General features: G+C 37.1%; 1 protein-coding gene and 1 long non-coding RNA gene across 2 annotated transcripts in view; one reads left to right on the top strand and one right to left on the bottom strand.

The window, feature by feature from the left end:
- LOC144642792 (uncharacterized) overlaps positions 1–7289 on the bottom strand; it is a 49161-nt gene extending 41872 nt beyond the window's left edge. Inside the window, exons 1-8 of the mRNA XM_078501870.1 lie at positions 7209–7289; positions 6958–7030; positions 6816–6842; positions 6449–6492; positions 6220–6276; positions 6072–6125; positions 5922–5975; positions 5622–5675 (exon numbers count right to left, since the gene is read on the bottom strand). Coding sequence (XP_078357996.1) covers positions 5622–5675; positions 5922–5975; positions 6072–6125; positions 6220–6276; positions 6449–6492; positions 6816–6842; positions 6958–7030; positions 7209–7289 — 444 coding nt within the window. The remainder of the gene's footprint in view (positions 1–5621; positions 5676–5921; positions 5976–6071; positions 6126–6219; positions 6277–6448; positions 6493–6815; positions 6843–6957; positions 7031–7208) is intronic.
- Positions 7290–7878: 589 nt separating this feature from the next.
- Positions 7879–14832, top strand: LOC144642730 (uncharacterized). The gene is made up of 4 exons (XR_013568769.1): positions 7879–8119; positions 12370–12442; positions 13096–13168; positions 14734–14832. It is a non-coding gene; the product is annotated as an uncharacterized LOC144642730 (long non-coding RNA).
- The last annotated feature ends 4808 nt before the right edge of the window (positions 14833–19640 follow it).

The following is a 19640-nucleotide window of genomic DNA, read 5'->3' on the forward strand; positions in this document are numbered from 1 at the left end:
ATTTCGTATGATAAACTACTTGACAGAATGCCCATTTGGCGCCATGCATCTTGGTGTTGCGGTCACCAAATAACGTCACTCTCTCGTATCACTAACGGTAACATAAGTGATTAAAACTAGTGGTAACCACAGGTTAGAAAGTGCGGGCCTCGACGCAGTTAACTTCCTGTTTGAACAACACATTTTCGGATCCTTTCGCATTGTAACCGTTCATGATGGAAGAAGAAATAACTTAAGTCACCTCAGTTCACGGCAATTTTTTCAACAGGTCACGAAAATTTTTCAGACAGTGTCGATAAATCACTGGACAAAAGAAAATTATTCCGAGTAAGGTCGAGTAACGCGGCACGCTTAAGTCACGAATGTTTTTTATCGTTTCCTATTGCCGCGAACCAATCAGAGTTGTTTTTTTGATTGACAGTTTTGCGAAGTGTAGTCGAGCACGCGGTGTGAATTGAGATGTGATTTTCCTCCGTCGGCAAACTCGCTTTGTTGTCAGTGTTATAAGGAATTTCTCGAGAATAACCGTTGTTGGAATCATTCGCTTTGCCGTAGTTTATCTGTGATACAATCACAGCAGATCTTCTCAAAAGCAACACCTATAAAACAACGTCTGCAAAACGTAATGTCTGCAAGACAGAAGCCTCGATCTAATGTGACAAACTGTTGATTTTTCGCATTCTTATCGCTCTTGGAGACAAGATTTTTCTCCTCCGGTGTTACGACAAACTGTCGTGATTGACACATTTTTTGCATTCCGATCGTTCTTAGTGGAAGAACAAAATTTTCAGCTTCCGGTTTGCAGATAGCCTTTATAAACGTGGCGCGCACGCGTAATACGCAATCCGCTGGTCACTGTCAAGATTAGGGTTGCGGGCCTCTCTTGGGCCCGCAAAAAGATCAGAGAGCGATCTATCGGTGAATTTGTTAGTACAAAGAATATTGCTTAGACACTTGATCTCAGTGACAAGGGAGTTTGTCGGTTGTCAAACCGTCAGTTTTTGACTTATTTATAATTTTATGATGCGTCAGATGTAGAACCTGAATTAACAAACCGACCGTGAAACGGACAAGCTTTGCCTGTTGTCAGTCTTGACAAGCCAGTATTTTTTTTTAATTTTATACGTAGTTGAGGTATCTAAACTAACAGGTTGACAATTACCAAAGTTTGTTGGTCGATTTGTCAGTACGGACAAACCGACATACTGAACGAACCGAACGGTAATCATAAGCTACTTATTTTTCCGTACGACTAAGTGGTTACGTAAATGTCACCGTAAATAAATTTAACAATAAACTATATTGTGCTTATTTCTTCATTGTTAGTCACTGAGGAATAGAATAAAATCTTGGCTGTTGTCTCACAAATAGACCAGAAAATCTGTCGCTTTCTCTGTACTGAAAAATACTCCATGCTCAAAAAGGGGAAAAGAAAAACGGCCAGGCGAAAGGAAAGCATTTTTTTCTATTCTAATAGCCCTTTAAACTTTTCAACTTCAAACTCTCCTACAGGAGTTAGTCGATTTGTTCTGAGCGCTTGCGAAAGAATCCAACATAAGGAGTAAAATTAAGGCAAAAAAGTAGAACATTTTTACTGCTAGCCTTTCGCTACAATGAGACAAATTACAAGTTTTGTTTACTGCGTATAAATGAAAGAGGAAAAAATGGCGCGACCAAAAGAAGATCATTCGTAACCATTCGTAATATTATACGTCAATACTAGTTTAACAATGAGATTATGAGCACAACTGATTTCCATGGAGTTATTGTTGATAAGGCCAAATGCCAAATCATCCGTTACACCATGGAAATGGAGAGCGAACAACCAAATGTTTCAAGTAGAGGTCAAGCAATCTTTCCTTCAAATAACGTATTCCAATTTGTAGTATAAAAACTTGTCGCTTTTTATAGCAAAATTTTGTGTGAACTGAATTGTCGTTTGAAACTTTCACCTGTTTACACGCGCTCATCATCAGTTTTATATTCAACAATTTTGATTTTTTTTTTTGAAGTCGCGCATCAGTGACTGCCTTACTTTTACTTTTCTAAGGAATTGAATTATCAGTTATATTTCTTAACTTCCTCCGAAAATGAGAACGTCATTATTTTGTAGACGAAAATGGCGGATAGTGCACGATAGCTTAGCCAATCCGATTGTAGTATTTGCATTACAACACTAGTAGAATTATAATAACATGTGTGTTAAATGAATGATTAAACGATATTATTAATATGCTTTTGTCCTTTTCAACTTCAAACTTGCCTTGTTACTCGATTTGTTTTTGAGCGCTCGCAATATAATCCAACTAGAAAAAAAAATCAAGGCAAAAACACCAAAATATTCCAGCCCCCTTTCCCTTATCAAATTTTCATTTGAGTAAGAGAAATCAATGTTGTTTATGTCTTTCACATTAAACCGAAACAGGAAAAACACGGTGCGACCGAGCTAGGAGGTCATTTGTTGTGATAAATCAGTTGAATGTTGAGCAGTGCAAAGAATAATTTGTTTCAGTGAATGGGCAACCGACTGTATCGTCACTCACAAGGCTAGTCCTAGTCCCTTGAGTCTTCTTCTCTTTTGAAGGGAATGGGAAGAGTACAAGACTGAAGTCTCGCGGCACTTGCCATTAAAAACGAAGGCTCTGTGTATGTATTAATTAGGGAAAAAGAAAATTTGTTACAAATTACAAATGATTTTTGTCACCTTGTTACTGTATTGAAAAGTTTTGGTCGTTTGGTTTTGTTACTCAAACATATCTCCTTATTGTCACGGCCAGTTCTCTAACTCCAGCTTTACTTAAGTTTAATTAGCTACCAGTATTTCTTTACTGTCAGCGTAAATTAAATAAACGTGATGTTTTCCTTGCTTGTTTTAACATTGTCTAAAAAACTTCTTGTTTTAATAAAGAACGATTAAACAACTAAAACTGTTGTCATCTTGCGAAGACAAAGAAACGCCTTTTGTTAAGAATATAGTCAGGAAAACTACCAGTCTTGATAAAAAACTGCTGAACAAGTTTTTATTTTTTCCAGTTTCAAATTTTAAGGATCCCTTCACTTTAACAATTTTGCTTTTCAAATGTTTCATTACCTCGTGTTAAATATGACAATATGCAGGTACATTACAGTGAGCACCCGCAATGCACTTATTTCAGGAAAGTTTACTATATCGTTACACAGTTTGCTATATTCCCCTACACCTTATTTTAACTTGTCAGCATCTAAAGTGCTCAGTTTCTATCGCACCATCACCCAGATTGGTTTGTTCAGATAACAGTAGCCCGCGATACACTTGGTGCCAACCGCCCTGCTGTCGTCAGAAGTGACGTAGTTGTTGGAGCTGTCAGCACCACTCCACATGTCAAGCCATTTGTCAGAGTGAATGTGCCATTCCGAAATCCCATAGTTTGAACCGATAGCTAATCTGGTAATTGAGCCAAATCCCACAGCGGGGGTTCTCTTGTTATGATCTGCTGGGCTGTACTTGTAAAACCCGTACATTTTCTTGTCCAACCGAGCAGATTTTCCCATTAAGAACTCTTCGAACTCTTTTTTGTTACTTTGTGGTGCGCCTGCCTTCCTGTTGTAAATAACCCGGATGGTGTTGACGTCACTAAACCGGAACATGACTTCTTCCCAGTCCCCCATAGCAGGGTGGATATGACTCGCGGCATCTGCGTTCTTAGTTTTGGCGGCCAATGTTGAGAATCTCGTTTTGATGAAGAGGAAGCTTGGGGAGACCTTTGTGGCAACTAGCGTCCAACCTCCACTCTCAGTTTCCATGTCGCAAAAAGCCTGGAACGAGTCATCTGTTGAGCCACCGTTTGGATCGATCCAGTAGAGTCCACTGCCACGACTCTGACCTGAAGTAAAAGAAATTTTGATTTAAAGAAAACTTCATCTATTATGGCTGGCGACTTTGTGCTTTATCTCCTCATAAACATGTTTAGTGGAATTTTGAACATAAATAAAAAAATAATTGATAAATATTAAACGAGATTATTTTGGTTTGTGTTCGCTAGCTCCCGATGGCAGAAACAACACTCATCTTGTTTTAAAATTTCGTTGTTGCTCCATTTTAAAGTCACCTGAGTTCAAAACATCCAAACAGTGACGGCCTGGGTTATAGGCTACGTGACCTTTTCCAGCAGTCAGCACTGGCAACCAAACGAAGCCATCGCAGAGTTGTAAGGCCTTCTGGGAGGTACTGTAACGAACGGTGCCGGCGATACGGAGTGCACATTTCTTAGCGGTGTCAGTAAACTTGATCGCACCATGTAGAGGTTTTGCAGCTGAACCAGGTTCGCCTTTTTGGCCCTGGATAAAAAAACAAAAAAACAACGACATTTGAAGTCAACATTAAAGGAGGATTACTTCATATATTTTTGGTTGAAATAACCATTTGGTTGAACAAATTTTTGAACAAGGGTTCGGAGTTTACAAGCAGTAAAGTTGGTATGAGCTTCGATCATGTAACTATAAATAACAGTTAGACGTTTTCATGATCAAAGTGCATGTCATGAAATTAGTGGTGGATTTCTTCGAGTACAGCTTTTAGTAGAAAATTTTGAAACTTAAAGACATTTTTTAAAAACTAAGAGAAAATGAGAAAGCCTCCTTTTAAGAATTCATGTTTGGCTGGAAGTTACGAGCCACACGAGGTTTTTGAATTGATTTAAGAATTGGGATTTCAGATTTCCTTATTACTAGAGATCAGGATAAGATTCGTGATCGGTTAATTTCATCGTGATAAGTATACTGCTTGCGAATGGTCGATGACACGGACCTTTTGCGAGCACTTCTTTATCGGATTAAGGACACCAGGTATTCCGCTAAAGTTTAAAGAAATTGTACTTTTTGTGTCATTTTATATTCAATCATTTACATTTTACACTTGCCCGCCTTTCGTTCCCTACTATCTGAGAATCATTTCGTGAAAAATTATTATGAAAGTTCACCAACCTTTAATCCATCACTTCCTTGAAATCCTCGCTCGCTTTTGACACCCTACGTCCCAAACTTCAATTTTTGAATTATTATTTTCGGAACCACAAAATTGCAATCTTTATTCAGTAAGCTTTCAGAAAATATATACTTTATAGGGGCTACCATTGATGGCTTGCACACAATTTCACTTGGAACGAAAACGCCAATTTTCCTTCCGTGATACCTTAAGTCAAATACAAGGACATGCTAAAGTGAACCTTTAAAGGAGCTATGTCACGGGATTTCGCAGATTTTTGGTGTAAACTGATTTGAAATTAGTGGTAGTCAACTTATCCCATTAAAAACATTATCTTTGAACATCTATAGGAAGATATAACCTTAATTTGCAGATAGAAATCAATTCAAGCTACGGCTATAAATTTCGATCTTTTTGAAGACGCACGGAAACAACTTAAAAAGTTAAGCCTTAACTTTTCAATTGCAATCCATTTCCATCCTTTCCATCCAAGCCATCCGTGGCCAAAGACGCTCTTAACAGTTTCAGAGCTCTTATATAACAATTGTTAATGAAAATAGACTATTAGTTTTAACACAAATATGAATTTTGGCTGTTCAAAAATCTGGTAAAATCCGTGACAAAGCCCCTTTAAGATAATAACAAGAGATAAACTAACCTTTGTACCGTTTATTCCGTCATTTCCTGTTAAACCTTGCTCGCCTTTCTCCCCCTGCAATAAAAAACAACAAGTTTTTAACTCCATAACCTACAAAGTCAAAATTTCAATTTGGCTCAGAAATCGTCGTTCTGTAATGTAGAGATTCACCAACCTTTGCACCATTTATCCCGTCATTTCCTCTTACTCCTAAATGGCCTTTCTCCCCCTAAAACAAAGAAAAGATAATTTTGCGATAACAGAATCATTTCATTTAAAAAAGAGTTTCGTCTCGAACCAAAACCAACATTGTGTACCAACCTTTGTACCGTTTATTCCGTCATTTCCTCTTAATCCTTGCTGGCCTTTCTCCCCCTAAAACAATGAAAATGTAATTTTGCGATAACAGAATCATTTCATATAATATAAAGTTTCAATTCAAACCAGAAAAAAACAACATTGTGTACCAACCTTTGTACCGTTTATTCCGTCGTTTCCACTCAATCCTTGTTCACCTCTTTGTCCCTAAAATCAAAGAAAATACCGTTCTTTCCGTAACTCTATAATTTCATGGAACAGAAAATCAAACTTTTACAACAAGGAAAAAAGATTCACCAACCTTTGTACCGTTTATTCCTCCGTTTTCTTGCAAAATTCCTGGCTTTCCTTTTTCTCCCTAAAATAGAGAAAAAAAATTATAACTACATTTTAATTCGACAGATTTCTCCAACAAATTAAGATCATTGTCAATGGAGATAAAGGTCCACAAAATTTTCTGATCATTTAGGCTCTTTTTTAATTAATTCTCCATCTTTTAATTAACAACATTCAGTTTTTTTTTAACCAACCTTCAGTCCGTTTCCCCCGTCGCGTCCGTCCCGGCCATCCTTTCCTTGGATCAAGAAAACAATTAAGAAAGGAGATATATTTTCTTTTATTGTTGCAAAACAACTTCAGCATAACAGCAGAGAAAAGTTGAGAAAAAGTGGTTTTTGGCGTTAAGTGACTTACAATTTTAGAGCACCTCGTAGTCAAAAACTTTCAACAAATGATTTAAAGTTTCTTCGATCGAAAACTGAAACGAACAGCTTGCTAGAACTCGGACTAAATAATAACTGCTTTAGTTGCCCAACTTATTGAAACTGAACGAAAATTATTTTTCGACTTCTGACAAAATTCCACTGTTGTCAATATTGAAATTTTTATTTCTGATACCGTCTTTGCCATCCCGACCGTCTCTACCTGAAAATAAAAAGTAAAAATGCTCAAATAAGGTAAAAATTCAAACACAAGAAAAGCGTGATTCAAAACAACTGAATAACACCGAATTCTGAAAGGAATATTTTTTCGTTCTCACCGTCGCGGCAGTAGCAGCATTCTTTTAAGGACGTCTTTCCACACTGGTTTTGCTGTGTCCCGTTTGCAGAAACCTGAAAAATAAACTCCTGTTGCATAAATATCGAAAATGTCGTAGCTCTAAGAGCAAACTGAACATTTCTTACAAAGCGCGCGGCAATGCAAAATTGTCAACAGTTTCCAGCTGTAAGGCCAAATCGTCCGCAAAGAATAAATGCCCTTCAACTTTTCAGAGGTCAACTTTCAAATTACCTTTTTAGTCGATTTGTTCTGAGTGCTTGCAAAAGAACGCAAGATAAAAACCAAAATTAACACAAAAAGCAAACGAAACATTTTAGCTTCCTCTCCTTTGTAAAAGTTGTGCTTACAATGAAAGAACTTGGCGATAAATGAATATTTTTATGTCGGAAATTATGTTTACTCTATAGAAAAACGAGAAAAAACGGCATGAGCAAGTAGCTAGACTATCTTTATTATGATAATTTAGTTGATGAGTTGTTTCAGTAAACAAGAAACAATCAAAGTTTTCCTATTTTAACTTCCTTTTTACTAGTCTCTCATTTCTTAATTTATATTTCTCATATAGGTGTGAATTCAGAATTATAGAAGTGGATCTGGCGTAATTTTCGCCAAAAAAATCCTCTTAGAATACAGAGTAATAGAATGTAAATATAAATACTCACTCCACTGTTTATTTGGATTTGATATGACATTTGTGTGACTTGATGGTTGACAGTAGAGTTGCGTTACAAAGATGTCACGCTTTTACGTGTCAATCTTTCTGTGGGACAGGAGGCGACATGAAATCACAGCATCCCCTTTCACCTCGCGACCCGTATCGCGGCTCGCGCCCACGGCCGAGATCGCGACTCGCACTAGGAAAGCTGAAGACTGGTCCTAGTCCCCTGATCCCTGTGTGCAGCGTTGTATAATGGTCCTGATTGCAAAATGGACTAACACCTTTCGACCCAATCATATGCGTTGTTGTTTCTTCCAATGAAAATGCGTTGTGATCGTGTCTGGTCAGATTATTTTACTGGGGGACTGGACGGTCTGGACGGTGTTTACCAAGTGATCACGAAAGCCCGAATCTTGTGATTTTAACAGTGTGTTTTGTCGGATCTTTCTGTATTTCCCGAACACATTTACAGCTGCATTTGAAGGTAAGAAGCTTTGTGAATGTATTGTATAATGCTGTATGTAGTAATGGATTGAAAATGTCTACTTCTAAAAGCTCAGTTAGCTTATTATTGATCGTGTTGCTCTCAAGCGGCACGAACGAACCAAGCTGGCGAAGCACTTTATTTTGTATTCTCCACGCTGTTGTGTTTTGCATTTTGCAATTAGGATCTATCATGCTATTTAATTGCGCAGTATTAGATCGTATAATCGTTTTCGTCACGGGTATAAAGAAACACTGTCATGCCGTCAGCTGAGCACAAATTTTTACTCAGTTTATTTACACCTTGTATCGCCAAAATTATAATGCTTCCAAATTTACAGCTTAGTTGGAAAAAATATATATAGTCAAAAGCAGTAAAATCAATCATTTTCCATTCTTTGAGAGTTTGAACTTTTGAGCCCTTATTTTGTCAGTTATATTTCTTTGCTTCATCTATCATTTTTGGCAGTGATAAAAGCTACCTATTTTAAAGAAAAGGAAGCTCCTGGGCACAATTATGAAATCACAATACATGTACATTTTCCTGAATGTTTCCTTCCATGTACCGTACCAAGCAGTCTCTAGAAATATAAATTGATGGGTTGCCATGCTTGCAAAAGAGATATGCATGATGTACCAAGGGATAATTCTTGCGGTATCTGACATCAGCAGACTGCAGAAGCAGACTAAGAGAATATATTGTGTTTCCATTACAGTATTATTGAAAGCTAACCGTAAACAGGCTAACCGAAATGCTATCCAGGCTAGCTTAAACTGAAGTGAGCTGTAGGCTAACCGGAGTGAATAGTAGGCTAACCGAAGTGTGACGTATTAGGCTAACCAAAGTGAAAAGTCAGCAAGTCTGCAATCTGCAATCTGCAGTCTACAAATGTCACACACCGTAATCCTAGAGTGTGTGATTCTCCTTTAATTTTATTCTGGCATTTAAAGCTATAACCACCTCAGTCTATAACCTCTTACTGTGAAATAATGTATTTAATTTTCTCTGGAGAACTTTTTCCAGATACTTATGGCTTTCAAGCCTTCACTTTAACATCCTCACCAGCACTGCAGAATGAGTATACAGTCGAAGCTCTCTTAACGGACACTCTCGTAAGCGGACAGCTCTACTTACGGCCGCCTTATCTGAAACCCCGTTTTTACTCCCATACTAATTCTGTATTTTTACATTCTCGTAAGCGGACATTCCCGTAAGCGGCCGCGGACACTTTCATAGATTACGAATTAGACTTTTTCTTTGTTTTTACGCTCCCGTAAGCGGACACCCCAAAGAAAATCCTATAAAAAAGTTCTGTATCTTGTTTTTATCAATCAACTTCACATTGCCGTTCGTAACAATGATTTTACAGTAATAACAGTACCATATTTTAGTGTTTGTTTTGACGTCATCCACGTCCGCCCGGGTCCGCCCGGTTATTGTTAGCTGGGCAAGCTCCCGAAGCGGCCATCTATCCCCTACACCTCTAGTGGCCGCTTACGAGAACCATTCTCGTAAGCAGCCAGCTCCAGTTACGGACACTTTTTTCACGTCCCGAGGGTGTCCGCTTACGAGAGCTTCGACTGTATTTGGTGGAGGAAACCAAAACATAAATTGCACAATGATTGGCCTCCAGGATGATGTAATGGATGGTTTAATCTGACCTAGCCTGTTACCACCCCCTCTTCCCAGGCATACTTTTTTTTATTTCATGGTGGTCTACATGTATTCCCCACCCCCAGGCAAACAGAAAGACGCAATTCCCTTTCTGTGGGACTTCCCATCGACCATAAATACGTCGCTTTGTGATATACAACAGGAAAGCCAGACATTTTGTCAAGAACTTGAAAGCTTTTTGAGTTTATTTAACAAAGGATACCAGTACTACAGATATAAAATAAACAAATTTAAATAACTGTCTACTATATTTGAAGAAATATGAAAATATAACTCTATTTAATTCCCCACACTTCCTCAAAAGAAAGAAGCTTATAACTCAAGGACAGAAAGTTATTATACTAGCTACATTTATGGTCAAAATAGGAAAGCAAAACTGAATTTTCTTTAATGATTTAAACTAGTGCTTCTAGTAAATATCTGTCTCTTTTTGTATAAGTTTAAATCAACTACCAATTTTATACAATCAGAAGACTGACCATAATTACACTTGTACAGGTATCAATCTGTAATTAAGTTCTGTTTTGATTACCGGCAGTGCTATAATACTATTTAATAATAAGAGCAGTATTTTAATAAATTCTTGCTCTCCAACTATTCTGTAACAAATACGACAGATTTCTCCTTGAAATATCCAGTCTTCTTCATTTGTTTTGTCAGCCGCTGGCATCTAAACCATGAAGTTAGGTACATCAAAGGAACAACCAGAAGTTATTTTTTTTATTTGACCCACCCACCAGGACAACACTGCTTTAAACAATTCACCATCCCCGGGCCCGAAGGGCCCAACTTGTCCCAGGGATTACCAGGGGGGTGGGGGTGGGGGTGGGGGGTGTAGGTTGTTAACAGGTCACATTGAACCATGCATAATACACTGTCTGCTGAATAAATTTGACCAGCATTTCAAATGAGTGGATATCTTTGGCTTCACTCATGTTTCAACCTTTAAGGTCCTTAATTGTTTTGTTAAGCTTCACTGTTAAGCTTGACTTGCTTGTACTACCAAGGAGAGTGATGAACTTAACAGAGTCCTGGAATTGTCTCACTTATTTTATGCGAAAAATTCTAAACATACATGTACACCTGATAACTAGTCAAATGTGACCATAAACTACTTTTAACAATCAAACAGGTAAATGAAACCCCATATTGGCCCTATTGGTGGACAATGGCCGATTTCTTATGCAACACAGACAAAACACTGTTTTTGCCTGGCATCCCGAAAGCTGTTTGTTAGGAAAATTAGCATTTTGCTCGAAACACCCTAAGTGAGAGCAAAAACCCGAAATTTACACCCCTTAGTGAGAGGACGAGCATCACTGCCCCTTTAGTAGGTTTGTCCCCCAGGTAGCTGGTCCAAATTGCACCAAATAGGAATACACATCCATTTCACTGAAAGCCTTGACATGTCTTCATTAGGTGGCTATGCCATTATCTCTGTGTGTAAAGTGTGTGAAGCTGTGTTCACACTAGGTGAAACATGACTAGCCTGATCACGAATAAAAGTTACATGTTTTGTTGTGAAAAGTGTTCACATCAGGCAGTGCACATTTGCGCGAATCATGATTGAAACATGATTATTCTGATCATGATTGAAACTACCTCACGAGGTAGTTTCAATCATGATCCTTAAACATGTTAATAATTGCGGACTTGCAGTGAAGAGGCAAGTGCCCAAAAGCCTCTAAATTGGGCCTTCTATAAGCTTCTTTGAGACCAAATGTTTATTAAAATATGGGCTAATGAAGCGATACAACAGGAATTATCGCGACGGGTAGAAAGCAGTATAATTGACAGAGCATTGCCACGTTTACGACGAGCAGCATTGCAATGCAAAAGCAAACTTCACAAAACGTTTTTCTTTTACCAAAGATAGCACAAATACTGTTTATACTGTCTCCCCAGCTTGCTTAATGCTTGAAAGCCCTGCTCCATCAAAGGGCTTGAAAATAGACAGAAAGACAAAGACATAGACATAGACATAGACATAGTTTATTTAACCACGAAGAGCTCAGGAGCCGTAGCTCGTTAAAACGCTCTCGTGAAATAAAAAAGGTCTAAAAATTACAAATAAAAGACGGTTAAAAGGTAAAAAGTGTATATGTACAAAATTGTGATTATGATATGAATAAATAGAAATCTATATAAATATAATTCTAGTTAAAAGGTAATTACAATTTCAATTAAAAAGGTATCTAAATTTAATGGAAACTTTATTGTAATTTCGAGCTATATTTTTCGGTTAAAGTATACAACTGAAGATTTATGCAAGAACCATAAAACTGCATAAAGACATTACACCATGTTATAATGTTCAGGAATGTAGAGTACTGAGCCTGACAAGAGCTAGCAACCACTGACCACCATGGCAGCTGACTACACACTTGTTGTTGGTTAAACTTGGTTAAATTATATTTAACCTCATATTTTATAAATTTCCCTTTACTGAGGAAAATCTCTTTTTCTTTATTAAAATGTGTCCTTTTTTTAAAGAAAATATCAGTTTAACTCAACATATGATAATGCATTTTTGTAATTCTTGTTTATAATAATAATGCTTTGAATTTCTGTTTTAGCGTTAATGGATGAGGATCAGGGGTTGAACGAGGAATAGCATCACAAACCGAACATGATAAGAGACTAAGAATGGTGAGCATCGACCCTTACTAGTACACCATATACCTTATTAATTTTACTCGAATAAGCGCCACGCTCGAAAAAGCGCCGCATTTGGGACAAAAAAGTTAATAAGCGCCGCCCCCAGTTTATGACGGCGGATTCAAGCGAACAGCATTGCAATGAAAAACAAACTTCACAAAACATTTTTTTACCTAAGATAGGACAAATACTGTAAATACTGTCTTCCAAGCTTGCTAAACCCTGCTCCATCCAAGGGCTTTAAAATAGACAGAAAGACAAAGATTTAATGGAAACTTTATTGTAATTTTGAGCTATATTTTTTGGTTAAAGCAAATAAGATTTATGCAAGAACCATAGAACCGCATGAAGACATTACACCATGCTATAATGTCCAGGAATGTAGAGTACTGAGCCTGACAAGATCTAGCTATAGCAACCCCTTACCACCAAGACAGCTGACTAGACACTTGTTGTTGGTTAACTTGGTTAAATAGCATTTAACCTCATATAAATTTCCCCTCACTGAGGAAAATCTTTTTTTCTACATTCAAGTTACCTGTGCATTTTTTTAAAAAACAATCCTGAAGTCTAACTTAACATGTGATAATGCATTTTTGTGATTCTTATATTTATAATAATAATGCTTTGAATTTCTGTTTTAGCATTAGAGGATGAGAATCAGGGATTGGATTAGGAAAAGCATCACAAACCGAAGATGAGAAGAGACTTAGAATGGTGAGCATTGACCCTTACTAGTATACCTTATTTACTCGAATAAGCGCCACCCCCGAATAAAGTGCTGCATTTGGGACAAAAAAGTTAATAAGCGCCGCCCCCAAATAAGTGCCGCAGTTCCCATGCGGCGATTATTCAAGGCATATCATAAGACTGAAAACAGCACTACAAAGCAACTCTAAAACAGCCTTGGAAATTTCTTTTCATCAAAAGCAATGCTTTGCAGTTCAATTTTAATGATTTACCGTTCTTTGCTGGTACAGCAAGTGCAAATTCTCTTTTCCGCAAGGGACGAATACCGACAATCAAAAGTCGCTCCTTTTAGTTAAATGTTAAAGTGTTGTATAGATTAGCACTTGAGGGGTGAAAAACTTGAATAACAAAATAATTGCCATCAGCGCTTATTAGTTTGAGTAAATAAGGTATATATATACAGCTGCCATGTGTTGATAAATAACTATTTTTTAAGTTGTGTCTTGCCAAAGTAATTAAATTTTGTGAAGTCCATTCATAAATGCGCCTTTATCGTATTGGCAGTACTTTCTCAGGAGTTATAGGGTTTAATATGTCTTTTTAAGAGAGGTTGAGGAGGGGTCATCACAAAGTGCGAGGCAGCAAGGCATGCAATCCATTCCGGTTAGCCTACGTAGCACTCCGGTTAGCCTGATAGCTTACATAGCACTCTGGTTAGCCTACAGTTAGCTTAGTTAGCTTGCGGTTTTTATTTGGAGTTAAGGATTTCTGCCTTGCTGTCTTGCCTCACATGTTGAGGAGTTGAGGGGACAGAAAACGTTTAGATGCCACAAAGTTTTAAGAATGAGGTTGGCTGCTATTAATGTAGAGTTCTACACTTACTTTATTGTCAATTATAATTTGCCCTTTGGGTACCCAGTTCTGTTTTTTTTTTTTTGGTGGCTCATGTGTCTTATTGGTTGCCCCAAGTAGACTTTTGTTGCCCATAAGCACCTCTAAGAAACATTTAACTTGCAAAAAATGCTCAACTTTATTTGTTTAACCTTACCTTCTTGTTTTGGTTTTGCAACAGTCCTTCGTTGATTAACCATATCAGGGGCTCTGTACATGTAGTGCCTATTTGTATTTGTAATCTTAGAAAAAGAAAACTACTTCTCTGTCTCACCAAAGATCATTCAGGGAGTATAGCTTACAAATCCCCATTTCCTGTCGAGACACAACACTAAAGATTGTTGCCAAAATATTGCAGTACTCATGCAGTAACTGTGCAAATTGTGTGAAAAGACTCTGACAAAACAAAACTTTTTGTGACACAACACAAAACTTTTTTTTCAAAACAATTTAGTTGCAAAATGCATCTAGGGAATACTTGACTGTTGCAAACTTTGGTGCCCAGAATAACTTGTCTGTAGAGCCATTTTAAGTAATGATGAAATGGAATCAACTAGAACAAGCTTGAAAACAAAAGCCTGATAATGGTCCCTGTAATTTGACAAGCCAAAAATCAGGGCCCTTAATTCACAAAAATTGTTGGTTTTCTACAATGTTTTGGTGTCTATTAATGAAGTAAATTCCTTGCCATCTTTTAACAGCCTGGCCAAACCATATACACCTGTACCTCAAGAGACATGAGATGATATGATCAATGAGGAGGAAGGGGAGTTATAGTAGAAGAAGATAATAAAGAAAAAGAGGAAAGAGAAGGGCAAAATGATCAACAACATCAGGAGGAAGGCCAAGAAGAACAAGGCAATGATGATGAAGACCTCTACAACAGTTAATAGGGGACAAGTTTAGTGAAAATGATGAGGAATGACCAGTACTTATTTTTCATGTACTTTTTTACAATTTATCATTGTTTCTTTCATAGACACACTACCGGTTATAATAAATAATTAATAATTAAGTAAAAAGAGAATGAGTCTGAACCACAAATCACTGTACTGTTTTATATGTGAATAGTTTTGTTGGATCTCGATTTTAAGAGTGACAGAATGTTTATGTTCATTTTAAAAATCCAGTCTTGTTCGTGCATGACTTATAAACTGTGGCCACCTTCCTTTAGTTAGTTTTCTGGATAAATAAGCTAATAGAAATGCATGAGTTAGGTTTGGTGAAAAAATTGAGCACAGTGTCACCTTTTGGTCAACCAACAACTCGGTAGCCTGCGAATACAGCCACCTTTCATTTTTAGAGGCAGCTAACAACTTGGCCTCTGACATTTATTTTGGATTTGCCGGATGTGAATTAGCCTGCGAATGCAGATGCATTTTGGCCGATTCTGGAAATACGTCTGCATTTGCAGGCTAGAATCATGTGAATGGAAGCCATATGAAAGTTAACGAAAAGATGTCAAAAAAAAAAATGGTTTGGTGGCCTGTGTTAGTAGAGCACCACTGTAAATGCAGTGAGGAATTTACCTGTAATAATAATAATACCGGTAATAATAATAAAAATAATAATAATAATTGTATTTAAACAGGGTGACCCCTTCAGTCGCAGAACTGGTATCAACAGGGGCCCAGTGTAAAATAAATAGAAGAGAATTTCCAAAACTTATCCTAACTTTAAATACAACAATACAAATCTCAAGGTTATAGTGGTTTTGCAATTAAACACACGCTAAAAAACAGGCCCTAAAATTTACTTTCGAAATTGTGTGAGAGAAGCAACAGATGGTATCATCCATGAGCCTGGGGGCAGGGGGGCAAATCCCATCTATGGGATGCCATATGCCATATCTATGGGATTATAGTTGATATTGGTACTGGTAATAAACCTGAAATGGAAAACACTAGTTGTATAATATTAGTCTAGCAATGAATAAAATAGATTTGTATTCTTATTTGTTGTAACTGAATTACATGTATTTTATTGAGCTAGTACGAGGTCCATGTTTATAAATATTGGTTGAGTTCGTCACTTTGCAATGTTAGGGCGTGGTCTATAGACTTGTGTAAAGAAATGTCTATATAAGTCCGGGGATATCAGTATCCAACATGAGTTTCATTTCATGTTCAATGATTCCTGAGGGTGTGTCTACAAACAAGGATTAACAATAGAGCTATAAATCATTGAACATTATAACTTCCTTAAAAATTCCCCAACCAAAACATGCGATATGTAGTTGATACTACATACTTACTTCTGCTTTCACTTTATAGGTATTTCGGTTAAAACAGTTTTAAATAGTTCCAGCCGATCCTGGGAACGCCAATTGTATTAGTTGTCATTTTTTAATCTATTGGAGATTCAGTGACATTCCTAGCTTCTAACGGATTGTTCATTATTAATTAATTATTTTTTGGGGGCGGGGGGATAGCTTAATTATTAGGGGGGCAACAACAACAACAACAACACTTTATTTGCATACCCAATTACAAATGGTATTGCAAAAGTATAGGAAAATAATGATAATAATAATAATACGAATTACATCTAAAGATATGTAAGGGCAAGTAATAGGATCAACTAATTGACAATTGTTGCGATTGTCGATTCATTTCTTAGTGCAAAAGCTTCATGAATGAAGTAACCTAATTTTTTGCAGAGAAAGGCATCTATATTATTAAAGAGAAATATAATTTTTTGATTGGCATCTAAAGAACTAAAATCAGAATAATTACTAACAATGTAGTCTATTAGAGATTTTCTAATTGTATCATATCTACTACAATTAAGTACAAAATGTTCTTCGTTTTCAATTTCATTTGAATTGCAGTTTTGACAGATTCTCAGATGCTCAGGAAGTTTAGGATAAGAATGTCTACCAGTTTCAATTCGTAGGTTATGGTTGCCTACTCTAAGTTTTGCTACTGCCCGTCGATGTTTAAGATTTGTAATTAGTTCTAGTGAGTTAGAGGGAGTAACATCTGTTTTGAAAGTAGAGTAAAATTTCAGTTTTTTGTTACATCTAATCAATTCATGTTGATGCATTTCTAAGCCAGTTTTAAAGTTTTCGATTATTTTGGATTGACACTGTTTAGTTTTTAATCTATCTCCTTTTGTATCAATCATAGTTTGTAGATCAGTAGAGAAATCGGTACCATATTGTTTAAGTATATCATAGATGGAGAGCATAAAGCATTTTTTTCCAGAAAAGCCTAGGGCAGAAAAGCCTAAGGCGTGTCTTTTAAGGAGGGGGGTTCATTAGAGTTTCAAGATAGTAGGGGGTCATGAAAGTTTTCTTATTTTCATGGACCCACAATATTACAAAGGCTATTTATTCACACTTTATTGAATAACCATCTGAGCCTTTTCATATCCAGCACATTTTTGATCTTTGGCAGCCGCCCGATGATCCGTAGACTATCTGATTTCAAGCTTTCGCTGCTCGGAAAGGAACTCTTACCGCCAGAGTCCATCAAAGATCTTGGTGTAACATTCGACCCCACTCTGTCATTTGAAAACCACATTTTAGCGACAGTTTCATCCTGTATGAGTAAATTAGCTCAAATAAATCGGGCAAAGCACGCATTTAACTCCGACCTATTAGTGACTATCATCAACGCGCTCGTTTTCAGTAAGCACCACTGCCTGTAATGTGCAAAAACTTCAACTCGTTCAGAACTTCGCTGCTCGCATAATTAGTGGTACATACAAATTTGAGCATATAACTCCATCACTTAAGAATTTGAGGTGGCTTCCCGTAAAAAAGCAGCTTTACCTCCGAGACGCTGTTTTCGCATTTAAGTGCATGACGGGCTGTGCCCCGACCTATCTGACTTCGCAATTTGTCAAAAGGCAAGAAATATCGAGCAGAACCACAAGAAATTCACAACAACTGAATATTCCCCTGTGCAAAACCACTGCTGGCCAGAAGTCATTTTATTACAGAATAGTAAAGCTATGGAACTCTTTAGACAAAGACTTAAAACTATGCAAGAGTCATACAATTTTTAAGAAAACTCTGAAGACAAAGCTTCTCAGCGAGTTTTTAAATTAATTTTTTTTTCTTATTTCTTGCATTTTTCTTTCTATTTTTTTTTATTTTTTATAATATATAACTAGGGTACACATTTTAAATTTTACATTTTATTCAACTTCATGTATTGTTCACTGAAAAACCTCTTTAGGAGTGTTCAATAAAATTTTATCTTATCTTATCTTATCTTACCTCGAGTCTGGTCAAAGGGAACAGAGACCCTGGGTACTAGGATGTATCCAGCATAATGCATGACCATGGGTCGAATCCTAGATTTTTAACTTGAATGTTTTATTTGTAATTTATAGATTTTTTTTTTCCTTGGTGGTTCAAGCAAGCTTTAGCCAAGTAAAATTAAGCAAATTTTTTTTCTCTCTCTCTCTAAATGCTAATACTGCCATTTATAATGAATTGTTTATAATAAATTGTTTGCATATAATAAAGGATTGGGGGGTCATAAAAGTTTTGAAGTTTCTGTTTGGGAGGGAGGGGGGGGTCATTTAAGTTTTTCTGTTGTTGAAGGTACAGCCAGCCCCTCCCCCCCCCCCCGAAAAAAAGGAAATAATGAACACTCTATAGCTAAAAAAAACTCAAATAATGTTAAACTTAAGCTTTCCGATTGGTTCATTTCAGAGATTTCTTTAAAAGTAACCGCCTAATTAACCTCCTGGTAATATTTCCGCAGAGCCCCATCTCCGACTATTTCAAACTTTCACACTACTCAAACAGTTATCGTAAAAGAACGAGCCAGTCAAAAATTGCTTAATAACTTAAACTGACCATTGAACGACAGCGAACCATACCGGAATCGCTACAATAATGACAACGAAAATAGGCCACAAAGCGCTTTGTGGTGTTTCGAATATAGGCCACAAAGCGCTTTGTAGTGTTTCGACTAGGCCACAAAGCGCTTTGCGGTGTTTCGACTAGGCCACAAAGCGCTTTGCGGTGTTTTGAATAGGCCACAAAGCGCTTTGTGGGGTAAAAAATCGAAAAAAATTTTTTTTTTCAAAAATTAGCCGTGAGATATCTGCGATTCAACGAGACATCAAGATTTTAATGTTAGCTTTTTAAAATAAAACACCACAAAGCGCTCTGTGGTGTTTCGAATAGGCCACAAAGCGCTCTGTGGTGTTTTGGTTAGGCCACAAAGCGCTCTGTGGTGTTTTGGTTAGGCCACAAAGCGCTCTGTGGTGTTTTGGTTAGGCCACAAAGCGCTCTGTGGTGTTTTAATTAGAGTCTAATTAGGCCACAAAGCGCTTTCAGTAGTTTCAGTGGTGTTTCGCTCATGCCAGTTCTGCTTTTTCAATCGATTTTTAACTCAAAACGAACCAGGAACAGTTAGAAAAGCACTCCAGCCATACAATATACTCGGCAAGAACATTCCTGAAATAAATAAAAAATACACGGGAGAAGCCTTATCCAAAAGAACTAGTCAACGTCGCGAACCAGCTTTCGATCGTGCTAGTGACAAGATTGGGAACAAAGTAAAAGCGTAGATTGAGTGGTAGTTATTTACAGCACCGAAATTAAAATTGGTTGCACTGCTTCTCAGGGATCTTATTTGCCTCTACG

Source organism: Oculina patagonica, chromosome 2 (assembly GCF_052425735.1).
Source record: "Oculina patagonica isolate OP01 chromosome 2, crgOcupat, whole genome shotgun sequence".
NCBI lineage: Eukaryota > Metazoa > Cnidaria > Anthozoa > Scleractinia > Oculinidae > Oculina > Oculina patagonica.